Source organism: Theropithecus gelada, chromosome 12 (assembly GCF_003255815.1).
Source record: "Theropithecus gelada isolate Dixy chromosome 12, Tgel_1.0, whole genome shotgun sequence".
NCBI lineage: Eukaryota > Metazoa > Chordata > Mammalia > Primates > Cercopithecidae > Theropithecus > Theropithecus gelada.
Window position 1 is genome coordinate 91,922,217 of NC_037680.1, and position 17,505 is coordinate 91,939,721.

General features: G+C 44.5%; 1 protein-coding gene across 1 annotated transcript in view; it reads left to right on the forward strand.

Annotated features, from left to right (window-relative positions):
- Nucleotides 1-1,538: 1,538 nt before the first annotated feature.
- ATIC (5-aminoimidazole-4-carboxamide ribonucleotide formyltransferase/IMP cyclohydrolase) overlaps nucleotides 1,539-17,505 on the forward strand; it is a 37,376-nt gene continuing 21,409 nt past the window's right edge. The window contains exons 1-7 of the mRNA XM_025404485.1: nucleotides 1,539-2,228; nucleotides 2,552-2,678; nucleotides 8,204-8,280; nucleotides 9,715-9,781; nucleotides 14,195-14,283; nucleotides 15,244-15,395; nucleotides 16,076-16,232. Coding sequence (XP_025260270.1) covers nucleotides 2,210-2,228; nucleotides 2,552-2,678; nucleotides 8,204-8,280; nucleotides 9,715-9,781; nucleotides 14,195-14,283; nucleotides 15,244-15,395; nucleotides 16,076-16,232 — 688 coding nt within the window. The 5' untranslated portion in view covers nucleotides 1,539-2,209. The remainder of the gene's footprint in view (nucleotides 2,229-2,551; nucleotides 2,679-8,203; nucleotides 8,281-9,714; nucleotides 9,782-14,194; nucleotides 14,284-15,243; nucleotides 15,396-16,075; nucleotides 16,233-17,505) is intronic.

Genomic DNA, 17,505 nt, shown 5'->3' on the forward strand with positions numbered 1-17,505 from the left:
TTTTGAGACAGAGTCTGGCTCTGTCGCCCAGGCTGGAGTGCAGTGGCGCGATCTCGGCTCACTGCAAACTCCGCCTCCCGGGTTCCTGCCATTCTCCTGCCTCAGCCTCCTGAGTAGCTGGAACTACAGGCGCCTGCCACCACGTCCGGCTAATTTTTTGTATTTTTAGTAGAAACGGGGTTTCACCGTGTTAGCCAGGATGGTTTCGATCTCCTGACCTCATGATCCGCCCGCCTCCACCTCCCAAAGTGCTGGGATTACAAGCTGAGCCACCGCGCCCGGCCTCTATTAATATTTTTTAGTTATACATCATGTGTCTACATTTTCTTTTTTTTTTCTTTTTTTGAGACGGAGTCTCGCTCTGTCACCCAGGCTGGAGTGCAGTGGCCGGATCTCAGCTCACTGCAAGCTCCGCCTTCCGGGTTCACGCCATTCTCCTGCCTCAGCCTCCGGAGTAGCTGGGACTACAGGCGCCCGCCACCTCGCCCGGCTAGTTTTTTGTATTTTTTAGTAGAGACGGGGTTTCACCATGTTAGCCAGGATGGTCTTGATCTCCTGACCTCGTGATCCGCCCGTCTCGGCCTCCCAAAGTGCTGGGATTACAGGCTTGAGCCACCGCGCCCGGCCCATGTGTCTACATTTTCATTCCATCATGAGCTCCTCGAGGACAGTGCTTAGGTGATATTTATCTCTGTCTTCTGACACCGTATTTCTGCCATCCAGGCAGAAAAGGCTCAATAAAAAGGTATTGAATCGAATAAGTATTTGTAATTCACATAACAGACAAATGCCTGATGCCTAAGCAACTGTTTATTTCCCCTTATCAATACATGTCAGCATTGTTTTCTCCTTTCCCTGCTTTCAATTTCCTGTAAAAACCTAATGGTGACTGGCCAAGGAAATTTCCTTTTTAAATTCAAAGTTGGCACACACACTGAAGACACTGCGATAATCTTAATATATTCCTCGTAGGAATGTGAGAAGTGTTCAGAGCTAAGGGTTAAAACCATATTTGGAGGTCAAAAAATTGATTCTAGGCTGGGCGTGGTGGCTTCCGCCTGCAATCCCAGCACTTTGAGAGGCCAAGGCGGGTGGATCACCTAAGGTCAGGAGTTCGAGACCAGTCTAGCCAAAATGGCAAAACCCCATCTCTACTAAAAATACAAAAATTAGCCAGGCATGGTGGTGAGTGCCTGTAGGGCCAGATACTTGGGAGGCTGAGGCAGGAGAATCGCTTGAACCCAGGAGGTAGAGGTTGCAGTGAGCCAAGATCGTGCCACTGCACTCCAGTCTGGGAGACAGAGCCAGACACTGTCTCAAAACAAAGAAACAAGCAAGCAAGCAAACAAACAAACAAAAAACAGGCTGGGCGTGGTGGCTCACGCCTGTAATTCCAGCACTTTGGGAGGCTGAGGCAGGCGGATCACCTGAGGTCAGGAGTTTGAGACCAGCTTGGCCAACATGGCGAAACCCCATGTCTACTAAAAATACAAAAATTAGCCAGGCACCGTGGCGCCTACCTATAATTCCAACTACTCGGGAGGCTAAGGCAGGAGAAGCTCTTAAATCCGGGAGGCTGAGGTTGCAGGTTGCATGTGACATAGCCGAGATCGCGCCATCGCACTCCAGCCAGGGCAACAAGAGCGAAACTCCATCTCAAAACAAAACAAAACAAACAAACAAAAACCAACAAACAGCAACAAACAAAACGGAGGATGGTAAATAACTGTCCAGATACTTTCCAGCTTTGCCGCTATATGAACTATTCCTTTTGTTTAGTTTGTTTTCAGCATGGGTGCTTTGGCACTTTTATGTACATTCCAGCCTCTGGGGACAGGCTTCCTAGAATAACAGGCGTTTGCCCCAGAGGCCGTGGGGTGGCCTCACTTTGGGGGCGTGGGTAGATCGCGGCTCCCAAGCCTGGACTTTGGGCTCGCAGGCAGGATCCCTTCCAGCCCAAGCACCGCGCCCAGGCGCGCCAGGCAGAGCCCCGCCCCACCCGGCCGTTCCCTTCCGCCCCGGGGCGCGGATCTTGCGTTTGAAACTGAGCAGAGCAGAGCGCGGAACCTGGCCGACGGGCCACGTGACAAGCCCGGAGACAGCTCCGCCCACCCGCTTCCTGAGCCGCACCTCCAGTTCTCCCTCCTCCCTTCGCACGTGGTGCCGCCGCTGTTGCCTCCAGCTCGCCCCGAACCCACTTCCTGCAGCCATGGCCCCTGGCCAGCTCGGTGAGGACCTAGCGGAGCGGCGCGGTTCGTGGCCCCCCAAGCTCCCGCCATCGGCGGCGGCGGCGGGACCCGGCACGCAGGGGCGGCGCTGCGGCCCGAAAGCCAGCGTCCCCGCTCCCCAGCTGGGCCCCAGCCTGCGTGTGGCCCGCCTTAGAGCAGGTCGCGGGTGTAGGACCTGAGGAGGCCTGGGCCAGGCCTGCGAACGCTGGGTCCAGGTGCTGGCCTTGCGATTCGAGAGTCTCCTCCCCCAGACCCTCTCAAGGCCTTGCAGACCACAGTGCAAAGTGCTGCGAGTCATGAGAAAAAAATGCCTTCTCTTTCAGCCTTATTTAGTGTCTCTGACAAAACCGGCCTTGTGGAATTTGCAAGAAACCTGACCTCTCTTGGTTTGAATCTGGTCGCTTCCGGAGGGACTGCAAAAGCTCTCAGGGATGCTGGTCTGGCAGTCAGGTAAGGCACAGCTAGCTCATCAGAAAGGAGTGTGATCACATTAACCAGGAAGTATTGTATTCTAGGCACCAGGAGCTAAATAAATGCCTTACTTACTCCTCCCAGTAGCGCTGTGAGGTTGGTGCAATACTTCCCCACTTTATGGAAGACAAAAATGAGGCTCAGAGAGATTTACTAACTTTTAAGACCTTGGACGGCCGGGCGCGTTGGCTGAGGCTTGTAATCCCAGCACTTTGGGAGGCCGAGGTGGGCGGATCACTTAGGGTCAGGAGTTCGAAATCAGCCTGGCCAACATGGTGAAACCCCTTCTCTATTTGAAATACAGAAATTAGCCGGTGTGGTGGGACACGCCTGTAATCGCAGCTACTGGGGAGGCTGAGGCAGGAGAATCGCTTGAACCTGGGAGGCAGAGGTTGTGGTGAGCCGAGATTGCACCATTGCACTCCATCCTGGGTGACAGAGAAAGACCCTGGACAACACACTGGAGAGATTTAACAACTTCTGCACAAGTTTAAAGAGTTGAGTAAGGGAGAACTAGGATTGGAACCCGTGCTGTTCCTGATTTTAGGACCCTAGTCTTAGCCACTTCCTTAAACAGATTAACTTAGGTGGGCCACTTGTTATTCCAGGAAAACTTCAGTTACTTCGGTGAGTTAGTAAAACTTGACATCATGAAGATTCCAGTCTACCTCCCTTCCCTGAGAATCTCCGGTAACCATATGAAGGTGCAAACCATTCATTCCCACGTTCACAAGCCCTTCATTAGCTGACTAGGCCGTGGAAAGAAGGGACTTAAAAATGATTAAGCAGGATGCCGTTCCTGACGTCAAGGACTGGCATTCTGGCAGGAGAGGGAGTAAGTCTACTGAAAGGTAGAAAATGGAAAAGACTGTAGGATAACTGTTTAATAAACGACAGTGAGAGTTCGGAGGAACGAGATGCCCACCCCTGAAACATATTTTAGAATGAAAGAGGTGAAAGATGCCTGTCTGCTTTTTGTTGTCATGTGGAAAATTTGCTTCTTGGTTTCTAGATCCATGTAGAGGTAGGTTACTACCTTTTCTTTGTGCAGTTCTCAGCTATGTGAGCAGTACACAGCTTCCCTAAATTTAACAAGATGGTAAGCATGCCTTACTTTGTTAACAAACACATACTTTATATTATCCGATGTCTTTTTGTGTCTTGTCGCTGTGGTTTTCATGGGAAACCTGTGAGAATCATGGCAGGCAAGTTGGCTCTTTGCTCATCAGGAACCGAATGAGAATTCGAAGTCCAGACCTGCGTTCTTTCCGTTGGGCCAAGCTGGGTCCTCCTATGGTAATGGAACCTTCTTTAAGCAAAATCCTCATCTGTAGTCTCTTTTTTTTCCCACCAAACTTCGTATTATGGAAACATTTCAGACACAAAAGTAGAAAAGTATAATGATCCCTTGTGTCCTGTATCGGTCACCCACTTCAGGTACCTATCAACTGATTTCTTACTTCTGTACCTCTACCCACTTCTCGCTTATCTTCATTATGGTCATATCTTTTTTCAGAACTGGAAATGTAAATGTGTTTCTCTTCTATGAAAGGATAAGAAGTTCACCATGAGTGATTTATTTAGAACCTAGCACAGCAAAGTTCATTGAATGAAGTGTAAACAACTTGGAGCATTTGTTTTTTTCTGCAACAAAGGCCACATTCAGTTGCAGTGGTATTTTATTCAGTTGCAGTGGTATTTTACATATATAAACTCTTATAGTCCTTGTAACAACTTTTTAGTGTAGGTACTGTTATCCCCATTTTATAGGTAAGGAAACTAAGCACAACGTAGAAGTAACTTTGCTTGAGATTACACAGCTAGTAAGAGGCCAAGTTTTTTTTTTTTTGAGATGGAGTTTCGCTCTTGTTGCTCAGGCTGGAGTGCGATGGCACTGTCTCAGCTCACTGCAACCCCTGCCTCCCGGGTTCAAGCAGTTCTCCTGCCTCAGCCTCGCAAGTAGCTGGGATTACAGGTGCCCGCCACCATGCCTGGCTAATTTTTTTGTATTTTTGATAGAGACGGGGTTTCACCATGTTGGCCAGGCTGATATCGAACTCCTGACCTCAAGTGATCCGCCTGCCTTGGCCTGCTGGGATTACAGGTGTGAGCCACCACACCCAAGGCCAAGATTTTGTAGGGGTGGAAAGGTGTCATGACCAATATTTTTATAAGAGAAGATAGGTTATAAGAGAAAAGCATAACAAATTTATTTAACAAAGTTTTACATGACATGAGAGCCTTCAGAATGAAGACCCAGAGATAGAGGGAAAACCATCCATTTTTATGTTTAGGTTCAACAGCGAATGCACAGAAAGGTAGAAGTATGATTGGACAGCAAGGATATGCTGTATGCTAGTAGACTGAGGTGGAGAAAGCCAGGAAAGCCTGTTTGTCCAGATTCTTCTTGGCATTTCTAAAATTCCTTCTCCACCCTGCCCTCCAACAGGGTCTCCTGTCCTACTACTGGGCAAGGAGATAAGAGGATTTCTTTATGGCCAGCTCCTAGACAGAAAGCCAGGGGTAAGTTAGAATCATAAGTTTAATTCTTATGACTGGCTTTAGGAAAAGGGGTTCTAGTTTCTGTAACCTGCCCTGGGGAAGAGAAGTTCTGGTTTCTGTGACTTCAGGGAAGAATGAAGGGTGAGAGGCAAGAGGACAGGAGAAAGTTAGATTTTGTTTGTTTGTTTGTTTTTGAGAGAGTCTTGCTCTGTTGCCCAGGCTGGAGTGCAGTGGCACAATCATGGCTCATTGTAGCCTCGAACTCCCAGGCTCAGGCAATCCTTCTACTTCAGCCTCCTGAGTAGCTGGGACTACAGGTGCACACCAGCATGCCTGACTAATTTTTGTATTTTTAATAGAGATGGTTTCACCATGTTGTCCCCCGGGCCTTGAACTTCTGGGCTTAAGCAATTATGCCTGCCTTGGCCTCCCTAAGTGCTGGGATTACAGGTGTGAGCCATGATGCCTGGACAAGATCTTGGTTCTGGCTGGGCGCAGTGGCTCATGCCTGTAATCCCAGCACTTTGGGAGGCTGAGGCTGGCGGATCATCTGAGGTCAGGAGTTTGAGCCCAGCCTGGCCAACATGGTGAAACCCCATCTCTGCTAAAAATACAGAAAAGAATCAGTCAGGTGTGGTGGTGCACACCTGTAATCCCAGCTACTCAGGAGGCTGAGGCAGGAGAATTGCTTGAACCCGGGAGGTGGAGGTTGCAGTGAGCTGAGATTCCGTCACTACACTCCAGCCTGGGTGACAGAAAGAAACACTGTCTCAAAAAAAAAAAAAAAAAAAAAAAAAAAGATCTTGGTTCTGAGGCTGCTTCTGAGCATATTTTTGGGTATTGTTATCTACAATCATTTTATCCCAGGAAGTTAACCATTACCTCGCCATGAGGCAAACTGATGGATTTTAGTTGGATTTTAATTAGTGAGTATACAGCAGTGAGCATACATAGAATTATTTCCCAAGACTACAGCCATTATGTATAAATTCTTCAGTTCAAAGGAGTAGCAAGCTTTTTAATTACCCCAAATGTTTAATTCTAGAAATAAATCCACCTTCTCTAAGTTTTAAGTGACTGTCTTCATTTGGAGGAAATGGATTTTATTTCCTGAACCCCAGGAAAAGAAATTTTGAATTTGAAAACATTTATGTCACCAGTTTGTGGATGTTGGAACTGTGTGTGTCATTGGTCAAACACCAGTCTTTTGCAAATGGCTCCCATTAATAGGAGTATCTACCCAGGAAATTCCATATCTTACTGGCAGAACTTGCTGCTTTAAAGTGTTTATTATAGTCTCAGCTACTTGGAGGATTACTTAAGCCCAGGAGTTCTAGGTGGCCATGCACTATAGTTGTACCTGTGAATAACCACTGTACTCCAGTCTGGGCAACATAGTGAGATCCCATCTCAAAAAAAGCTATGTATGTTGGTTGTAGAAAATTCAAAAGTGTGGAAAACTATAAAGAAGGTAGTAAAAATGGATTGTCATTCTTAACATGTTAATATATTTTTCTTCTAGCATTTTTATAAGCATGCACTTTATTTCATAGCTTACACAGAAGATAGATGCAGTTTTGCTTACTGCTTTATTTATGTTTGTTTATTTATTTATTTTTTGAGATGGAGTTTCGCTGTTGTTGCCCAGGTTGAAACGCAGTGGCGTGATCTTGGCTCACTGCAACCTCCGCCTCCTGGGTTCAAGCGATTTTCCTGCCTCAGCCTCCCGAGTAGATGGGATTACAGGCGTGCACCACCATGCCTGCCTAATTTTGTATTTTTAGTAGAGGTTGGGTTTCACCATGTTGGCCAGGCTGGTCTCGAACTCCTGACCTCAGGTGATCCATCTGCCTTGGCCTCCCAAAGTGCTGGGATTACAGGTGTGAGCCACTCCATCCAGCCCCTGCTTTATTTTTTCTTATATATTGTGGACATTTCTACACACCATTACAACTTATAAAGTCTGCCAGAGTGTTCATGGTTACAACTTTCTAGGGGTCAGCTTGGTGATATAAATTAATATTTAAATACAGTCCTTCACTTGACCCTTTGTCACATTGTGTGATTATTTTTTCTAGTTTACTGTTTTTCCCCATGTGAAACTTTTTATTTGACATTTCTGTAATCAGACCTCTCAATCTTTTGTTTAATAATTGCAAAGAATATTATACATATTTAATTTTGCTACATACATGATTTTTTAAATGCTTAAACCTTTGATTCATAAGGAATGTATTTTTGTGTGGTTTTAACCAGTTATTCCAATACCAACACCACTTTATTAAACAGTCTTTTATTCTTCACTCACTTGATATGCTATCTTCATGTGTTGTTGTTGTTGTTTTTTGAGATTGGAGCCTTGCTCTGTCGCCTAGGCCGGAGTGCAGTGGCATGATCTCGGTTCACTGCAACCTGCATCTCCTGGGTTCAAGTGATTCTCCTGCCTCAGCCTCCAGAGTAGCTGGGATTATAGGTTCCAGCCACCACGCTTGGCTAATTTTTTGTATTTTTTTAGTAGAGATGGGGTTTCATCATGTTGGCCAGGCTGGCCTTGAACTCCCCAACTCAGGTGATCCATCTGCCTCAGCCTTCGAAAATACTGGGTTTACAGACATGAGCCACTGTGCCCGGCCAAGGGTATTTTTAATGCTTTTTGTTACATACTGCCAACTTCTCAGTTGTATTTCTTAGTAATATTTAATGAGTGTGGCTTATGATTCAGTTTCTAAATTCTCTGAAAATTATAAAACCAATGCTGTAATAGTTACCAATTATCCCTGAACATACACAACAGTTAGGAAATATATTAAATAACCTTTTTTTTTAAAAGTAAATAGAATTTTACTTAAGAAATCAAGTATAGTGAAAGACTTAAAAAATCAGAATTTTCTTGTTGAATTCACGCTCAAAATCTCTTGAAATGAAAACAGTAGATGCTTTGAATACTGTAAAATAACAGTTCAGCCACACTAGTAGTACTATTCTGTTTATCTGTTTTTCAGAGATGTCTCCGAGTTGACGGGATTTCCCGAAATGTTGGGGGGACGTGTGAAAACTTTGCATCCTGCAGTCCATGCTGGTAAGTGGTTGGTATCTTTAGTGTAGAACAGTCAGTGGTTTCCAGGAATATTTTAGTTGATAACGTCCTAAAATAAAGGAGGAAAAAGGCTCAAGAGAAATTTACATATAAAGTTAATGTTACGAAGTTGCTGGCAAATTTCATAATATGTTAGAACTGGTTTAAAAACGGCTTGTCTTACTACTTGATGAATTCAGATTGTTTTCCTCTGCTTGCTGTTAGTCCTCACCTGATGCCTAATTTAGAGGCTGGTATTTCCTGCTCGAGTGGCTGAAGATATTTAGATTTCATAGTATGAAAAGACTTTTAAAATAGTTCAAACTTAGAATGAAGCATCACAATGTAACCGACTTGCAAAAGAATGTTTTTTCAAAGTGCTTTACATTTGTTCATTCACCTGAGAATGAACTATATATAAACCAAAGTGACAAGAAACCGATATCCTAGTTTGTCAGTTGTGGTACAATTTGGTGAATAAAGCTGAATGGCTACAAATCATCAGACATCCATTGACTTACAGGAACGCATAGACTATTCTGGAACTAGCAACAGTTTTGTAAAATTCCGTTTACCTTTTTTATATTTTATTGCTCAAGAAAAGGGGATCAAGAACTGAAGAAAAGATTTTTAAATGTATCCTTTTTTTTTTTCTTTTTTTTTTTTTTCTGAGACAAGGTCCCGCTCTTGCCCAGGCTGGAGTGCAGTGGTGCGATCACGGCTCGCTATAGCCTCTGCCTGCCTCCCAGGCTCAAGCAGTTCTCCCACCTCAGTCTCCCAAGTAGCTGGGACTAGAGGCATATGCCACCACGACCAACTAATTCTTGTATTTTTTATAGAGAAGGGGTCTCACCTTGTTGCCCAGGCTGATCTTGAACTCCTGGGCTCAAGCAATCCCCCACCTTAGCCTCCCAAAGTGCTGGTATTATAGGCATGAGCCACTGTGGCCAGCCAAATATATCTGTTAATCCTGATTTTTTTGTTTGATAACTCCTCAACTATATGTTTGATATTCTTTAAGAATATTATACTGGGCATGGTGGCTCTTGCCTATAGTCCTAGCACTTTGAGAGCTGAGACAGGAGAATTGCTTGAGCCCAGGAGTTTGTAAGATCACCCTGGGCAACACGGCAACACCCCCCTTCTCTTTAAAAAATTAAAAAGACCAGCTGGGTGTGGTGGTGCATGCCTGTAGTCCCAGCTACTTGGGAGGCTGAGGTAGGAGGATTGCTTGAGCCCTGGAGGTTAGGGCTATAGTGAGTTGTGATTACGCCACTGCAATCCAGCCTGGGTGATAGAGCGAGACCATCTCAAAAAAAAAAAAAAAAATTTTGTTTTCAATCAAGAGGATTTAATTTGAAGACACTATGTTGAAAGAAAGTCCTTAATCTTACTTGTTTTTTGAACCTGATACTTCGTTTAACTTTGTTAAATTAGGAATCCTGGCTCGTAATATCCCAGAAGATAATGCTGACATGACCAGACTTGATTTCAATCTTATAAGGTAAAAACCTGAAATTGAACTTTTAACACATTATGACCGATGACAAAGACTGTGCCAAACCTGGTATCCCTGGTTTTTCTTACTCACTATAAATCTTTACTGCCTGCCTTCTGTGTGACTTTGTATGTGTGTAAGCATTTTGGTTTGGCCGGATTTATATAACCAAAATACATACTTAAAGTTTTTAGGAAGTTAGAATCTAAATCTTAGTATGTATAGGTTAAGTATCCCCTATCTGAAATGCTTGGGACCCAGAAGTGTCTTGGATTTCAGATTTCTTCAGATTTTGGAATATTTGCGATAACATATCAGTTGAGCATCCCTCAGAAATCCGAAATGCCCCAGTGAGTATTTCCTCCGAGTGTCGTGTTGACATGCAAAAAGTTTCAGGTTCTGGAGCATTTCAGATTTTGGAGCGTTTCAGATTTCAGGTTTTCCTATTAGGGATTATCAACTTGCACAACTAACTGAGTTATTTGCATAAAGATACTGGCTGTTTCTCTTAAATATACATAACAGCTTTATTGAGATCTAATCCACATACCATACAACTCACCAATTTAAAATGTACAAATCAGTGGTTCACAGAAGTTGTGCAACCATTACTGTGTTAGTCTATTCTGCATTGCTATAAAGGAATACTAGAAGCTGGGTAATTTATTTTATTTTATTTTATTTATTTATTTATTTTTGAGACAGAGTCTTGCTCTGTCGCCCAGGCTGGAGTACAGTGGCCGGATCTCAGCTCACTGCAAGCTCCGCCTCCCAGGTTCCCGCCATTCTCCTGCCTCAGCCTCCCGAGTAGCTGGGACTACAGGCGCCCGCCACCTCGCCCGACTAGTTTTTTGTATTTTTTTAGTAGAGACGGGGTTTCACCATGTTAGCCAGGATGGTCTCGATCTCCTGACCTCATGATCCGCCCATCTCGGCCTCCCAAAGTGCTGGGATTACAGGCTTGAGCCACCGCGCCCGGCCAAGCTGGGTAATTTATAAAAATAGGTTTATTTTGGCTCATGGTTCTACAGACGGTACAAGAAGCATGTTGCCAGCGTCAGCTTCTGGTAAGGGCTTCAGGAAGCTTACAGTCACAGTGGAAGGCAGAGGGGGAGCTGGCATATCACATGAGAGGAGAAGCAAGAGAGAGGGAGAGGAGGAGTTGCCGGGCTCTCTTACTTTTTAAATTTTATTCTTAATTTAATTTAATTTTATTTTGAGACAGGGTCTCGCTCTGTTGCTCAGGTTGGAGCAGTGGCACGACCTTGGCTCACTGCAACCTCTGCCTCTCGCATTCAAGTGATTCTCCTGCCTCAGCCTCCTGAGTAGCTGAGATTATAGGCATTTGTCACCACGCCCAGTTCATTTTTACTATTTTTAGTAGAGATGGGGTTTCACCATGTTGGTCAGGCTGGTCTCAGAACTCCTGACCTCAAATGATCCACCCACCTCGGCCTCCCGAAGTGCTGGAATTAGGTGTGAGCCACCACGCCTGACCTTCCCGGCTCTTTTAAACAACCAGCTCTACATGAACTCAGAGTGAGGACGCATTATGGGGAGGGCACCAAGCCATTCATAAGGGATCTGCCCTTGTGACCCAGTCATCTCCCACCAGGCCACACCTCCAACATTGGGGATCACATTTCAAAATGAGATTTGGAGACGACACACATCCCAAACCATATTAATTGCCACATCCCAGGCTGGTCTTGAACTCCTGACCTCAGGTGATCCACCCATCTTGGCCTCCCAAAGTGCTGGGATTACAGGTGTGAGCCACCATGCCCAGCCCACAAACGTTTTTAATTTTGATGATGTTGAATTTATTTTTTTGTTGCTTGCGTTAATGGTGTCATATCTAAGAAACTATTGTCTAATCCTCAGTGATGAAGATTTTTGTGTATATTTTCTTTTTTTCTTTCTTCCTTTTTTTTTTGAGATGGAGTTTCGCTCTTGTTGCCCAGGCTGGAGTACAATGGTGTGATCTTGGCTCACTGCAACTTCTGCCTCCTAGGTTCAAGCGATTCTTATGCCTCAGCCTCTCAAGTAGCTGGGATTACAGGTGCCTGCTACCACGCCCAGCTAATGGAATTACAAGCATGAGCCACTGCACCCAGCCTATGTACATTTCTTTTAAGAGTTATTTTAGTGTTAGTTATTATAGTGTTAGTCTTTGTTTCATTTTAAGTTAATTTTTATATACAGACATGAAATAGAAGTCTTACTTTGTTTGTGGCTGTCCAGTTGTCTCAGCATCGTTTGTTGAAAAGACTGTTCTTTGCCCAATCGAATGGTCTTGGCACCCTTGGTCTGCGTGCCTATTGTTATGCCAGTACTACACTATTACTACAGGTTGGTAATAAATTTTGAAATCAGCAAGTGTGAGTCCTCCAACTTCCTTTTTCTTATTCAAGAATGGCTTTGACTCTTCGGGGTCCCTTGTATTTCCACATGATTTTTAGAATCAGCTTGTCCATTTCTGCAAAACAACGCAGTTGGAATTTTCATAGGGATTGTGTTGAATCTGTAGATCAATTTGGGAAATGTTGCCATCCTAAGAATATTAAATTTTCCAGTCCGTGAACATGGGGTGTCTTTCTATTCATTTAGATTGTCTTTAATTTCTTTTAACATTGTCTTGTGAAGTAGAATTTTTTCTTAATTTTTTTCTCATTCATTGCCAATGTATATTTTAATACAATCGAATTTTGTATATTGTTCATATATCCTGCGGCTTTGCTGAACTCATTTATTAGTGCTAAGAGGTTATTTTTGTGAATTTGGGATTTTCGGTATACTAGATGATATCATCTGCAAATAGAGATAACTTCACTGCTTTCTTTCCAGTCCTGATGCCTTTTATTTTCTTTTCTTTGCTAATTGCCCTGGCTAGAACTTCTAGTACAGTGTTCAGTAGAAGTGGTAAGAATGGACGTTATTGTTTTGTTCCTTTTCTTTAAGACGGAGTTTTGCTCTTGTCACCCGAGTTGGAGTACAATTGTGTGATCTTGGCTCACTGACCTCCGCCTCCCGGGTTCAAGTGATTCTCCTGCTTCAGCCTCCCAAGTAACTGGGATTACAGGCATGTGCCACCTTGCCCAGCTAATTTTGTATTGTTAGTAGAGACTGGGTTTCTCCATGTTGGTCAGGCTGGTCTTGAACTCCCAACCTCAGGTGATCTGCTCTCCTCAGCCTCCCAAAGTGCTGGGATTACAAGTGTGTGCCACCTTGCCCGACTAATTTTTGTATTTTTAGTAGAGACGGGGTTTCACCATATTGACTAGGCTGGTCTCAGACTTCTGACCTCGGGTGATCCACCTGGCTTGGCCTCCCAAAGTGCTGGGATTACATGTGTGAGCCACCGGCTCGGCCTCTTACCTTATTTCTGAGTTTAGGGGAAAAGTATTTAGTCATTCACCATCAAGTATGATGTTAGCTGTGGGTTTTTCTTACACTTTGTCATGTTCAGTAAGTTCCCTTCTATTTTTAATTAGTTGAGTATTTTTATATGAATAGCTGTTGAATTTTGTCAAATCCTTTTTGTACATCTATTGAGATGATCAGGTGGTTTTTTGATTTTTCTAGATGCAGTTTGTTAGTGTTTTGTTGAGGGTTTTTGTGTGAAGGTACGTACCTAAGAGATACTGGTCTCTAGTTTTCTTGTGCCATTTGTCTGGTTTTAGTAGGAGGGCAGTAGACTTAATAAAGATGAGCTGCAAAGTGTTTCCCCTTCTCTTCTGTTCTTCTGTGTTTTGTTTTTTGTTTTTAATTAGTTTTCAAGTTAGGCTCGTTTCGCTAGGGAGCCTGCCCCCAGAGCTCCTCGCACTACAGGCCTAGGAGTGGAGCTGTACTTCACTGATTGTTAATTTTAGATTACTTCTGTATTTTAAATTATTCTTTTGGCATTCCTGTTACCATCATTTTTATGACCTCTCTGAAGGCAAAACAAATGTTTCACCCTTAGAATGCTCTGATATTTTTCATCATTGTACCAATCCATTGGAAAAAGAATCTAAATTCTAATGTTCTGAATAATAGTGATCGCATTCCAAAATGCGGATGTTGTCTATAATCTTGTACTTTATCCTTTTATTAAAATGTTTTATAAATGTTTGATGGCTTGGTGGTTCCGGGTAGCTAAGGTTACGCAAGCAGCAGCGTTGCAGTGTGACGTGGAGGGAGTACTGTGTATCCAGATCCGGACAGCACCTGCTGACTAAATTCCCTCTGCTCGACCCCAGCAGGACACCCTGACTTTTTAACATACTCGTTAGAACTCCAAAATGTCAGGCTCACAGTTTATATTTTAGTTCTGTATGGCTTTTGGTAACGTTAATAGTACTGACTTGTTTTTTTCCTAGATAGCGGTAAACCACATGAGTGGAGTTTTTAATGACGCCAGATTCGTCTTTGTTTTAGAGTTGTTGCCTGCAATCTCTATCCCTTTGTGAAGACAGTGGCTTCTCCAGGTGTAACTGTTGAGGAGGCTGTGGAGCAAATTGACATTGGTAAGTCAGAAAACCATTTTAGAAGACTGAGAGAGGAGAGAATTATTTAAATTTTAGTGAGATTTCATTTTGACTTTCATTACTGAGGAAATAGAAAGAAAATAACTGCTTCTGGATTGTGTTTTGGGATTACTATAATTCATTTATATTTTCTTTTTTCATTTATATTTTCTTTTTTTTTTTTTTTTTTTTTGAGACGGAGTCTGGCTCTGTTGCCCAGGCTGGAGTGCAGTGGCACGATCTCGGCTCACTGCAAGCTCCGCCTCCCGGGTTCACGCCATTCTCCTGCCTCAGTCCCCCGAGTAGCTGGAACTATAGGCGCCCGCCAGCACGCCCGGCTAATTTTTTGTAGTTTGTTTAGTAGAGATGGGGTTTCACCGTGTTAGCCAGGATGGTCTCTATCTCCTGACCTTGTGATCCGCCTGCCTTGGCCTCCCAAAGTGCTGGGATTACAGGCATGAGCCACTGCACCCGGCCTCATTTATATTTTCTAAGCTATTTTTTGTGTGCAGAGATTCATCTGGGTAATTTTCCTGATTTTTTTTCTCTTTTTTGAGACGGAGTCTTGCTTTGCCCCCCAGGCTGGAGTGCAGTGGTGCAATTTCGGCTCACTGCAACCTCTGCGTCCCAGGCTCAAGTGATTATCCTGCCTCAGCCTCCTGAGTAGCTGGAATTACAAGCGCACACCACCAAACCCAGCTAATTTTTTTTTTATTTTTAGTAGAGACGGGGTTTTGCCATGTTGGCCAGGCTGGTCTCGAACTCCTGACCTCAGGTGATCCATCTGCCTCAGCCTCCCAAAGTGCTAGGATTCCAGGTGTGAGCCACCGTGCCCAGCTTATTTTCCTGATTTTTAAGTCAAGAATTAAAATGGAAGTACATGCACAATGACTTTATTTCAAAGAGGTTCATAAGCTGATAGGGACATACAAAAATCAATATGTCTTTTGTTCTTCAAAGGTGGAGTAACCTTACTGAGAGCTGCAGCCAAAAACCATGCTCGAGTGACAGTAGTGTGTGAACCAGAGGACTATGTGGCGGTGTCCACGGAGATGCAGAGCTCCGAGAGTAAGGACACCTCCTTGGAGACTAGACGCCAGTTAGCTTTGAAGGTGGGATGCACTTTCATGATATTGTGAGTTATATCCATGGAGTGCAGCGTTTGCCAGACCAGTCAGTATTCAATTCTTGGTAGATTGCATCGCCTACCAAAGCTCTGCGGGGGTTGCTGTCCTTTTGGTAAAAATTGAGAGACCAGCTATTACAGAGGTATTCTGTCACAAAGATTGAAAGAGGGCCGGCGCGGTGGTTCACACCTGTAATCCCAGCACTTTGGGAGGCCAAGGCTGGCGGATCACCTGAGATCAGGTGTTCGAGACCAGCCTGGCCAACGTGGTGAAACCCTGTCTCTACTAAAAATACAAAAATTAGCTGAGTGTGGTGGTGTATGCTTGTAATCCCAACTACTCGGGAGACTGAGGCAGGAGAATCGCTTGAACCCAGGAGGCAGAAGTTGCAGTGAGCCGAGATCACACCACTGCACTCTAGCCTGGGTGGCAGAGTGAGACTGTCTCAAAAAAAAAAAAAAAAAAAAAGATTGAAAGAGATTTGGAAAGGGGTAATTTGTTGGGCCATTCATTGCTTTGGTGTCATTCATGGTGTCATCATATCGTGCAGCCACCACATAGCACTGAATGGTGAGGAGATCTTGTTTGCCGTGGACCTAGAAAACCATCTTGTCCCCGCTTTGGAAAGTGCTGCTAGCGTCTCACAAAACTTACGCTTTTTGTAGGCATTCACTCATACGGCACAATATGATGAAGCAATTTCAGATTATTTCAGGAGACAGTACAGCAAAGGCATATCTCAGATGCCCTTGCGCTATGGAATGAACCCTCATCAGACCCCTGCCCAGCTGTACACACTGAAGCCCAAGCTTCCCATCACAGGTAAAGCCTGAGCGTTCTGTGGCATGGTTTGCTGTGTCTGGAGAGTGTGTGTTTCTCTGTATTGCATCTGATGTGGTTCACATTCAGAAGATGATACATTCCATAATGCCTCTTGTAGCCATGTGATAACCATCTGGTTGGAGACGCCATTTGGACTGAAGAGCACAGAAGTTGAGTAGTCTGGCGTTCTGAAAAGGTGTCATGGGGGAGATGGAGATTGGAATGTCTCCGCCGGGTAGATGTTTTTGAAGACAGGAGACAGGATGGGATGGCCTGGATTTTATAGAGAAGAGGGTCAAGAATGAGCTTTGGGGTAAAGGCTTGGTAGGTATACTGTGGAGGAACCAGCAGAAGAAAACTTGTGAAATTCCTGTTGCTGACTCTTGAGGAGCAAGTTTTCTAAGCCCTTTAGGTTTCCCCAGACATTACTGAAGAAATTGCAGCCTCTGGAAGAAGTCTGACTATTCTCCAAGGTCTGCTTTGTGGTGAGCCAGTCCTGGGGGTTGGTGCTGGGTATGTAAGGAGCCTGATGACCACTGGCAGGTTGGCTTCCGAGGAGCCATTTGCGGAGAGGGACAGCTGCAATACTGGATGCTGGCTTCTGCTCTGGCATTAGGATGTAGCCTCTCCTCCAGGAAGGACCCAGTATTTGATGAAGTAACATAAACCATCAAGTTCTCAGGAATTTGAATTGTTTTGGAGACCTAAATGTGTTGATGGTCTGGCACAGAGCAGTTGTGCATTTGAGAACAGAAAACGGACTGTTTGTTTTGCAAATGTTGTAAGAAGCAGTTTCCTTGGAATGTTGAAGCTAGAAGCCCAATTGAAGTAGGCCAAAGGAGAAATGTGATGTTAAGAACTAACAATGTTAAAGAGGTTTCTTTGAACAGAGAAAGTAGGACTTCCCATGGGTTTGTAGAGTTTAGAGAGAGTTTTTAAATTTGTGGCCTGTTCTGTTCCAAAGGTAGGCTGTGAGAGCCTGTCCTGCTCTGGTACAAGGGAGAGTGGGGGCAGGGACAGAGGTGAGAGTCCCAGGCATGGAGGCCTTGGAATCCCAAGCACTGCTGGGGTAGCTGGCCTTGGCTGAGAGCAAGGGCAGCCTCCTTCCTGCCTGGGGCGGTCAGCATTTGCTGGGGGGATGCAGCCTGGGCTTCCTTTCTCTGTCACCAGCTGAGAGAGCAATGGGGAGGGGAGCAGCGTGCCAGGTGGGAGGAGAATCTGAAATAGTCTTCATGTTTGCTGCATTCTATTGTTCTGCCTCAGATAGATTTTT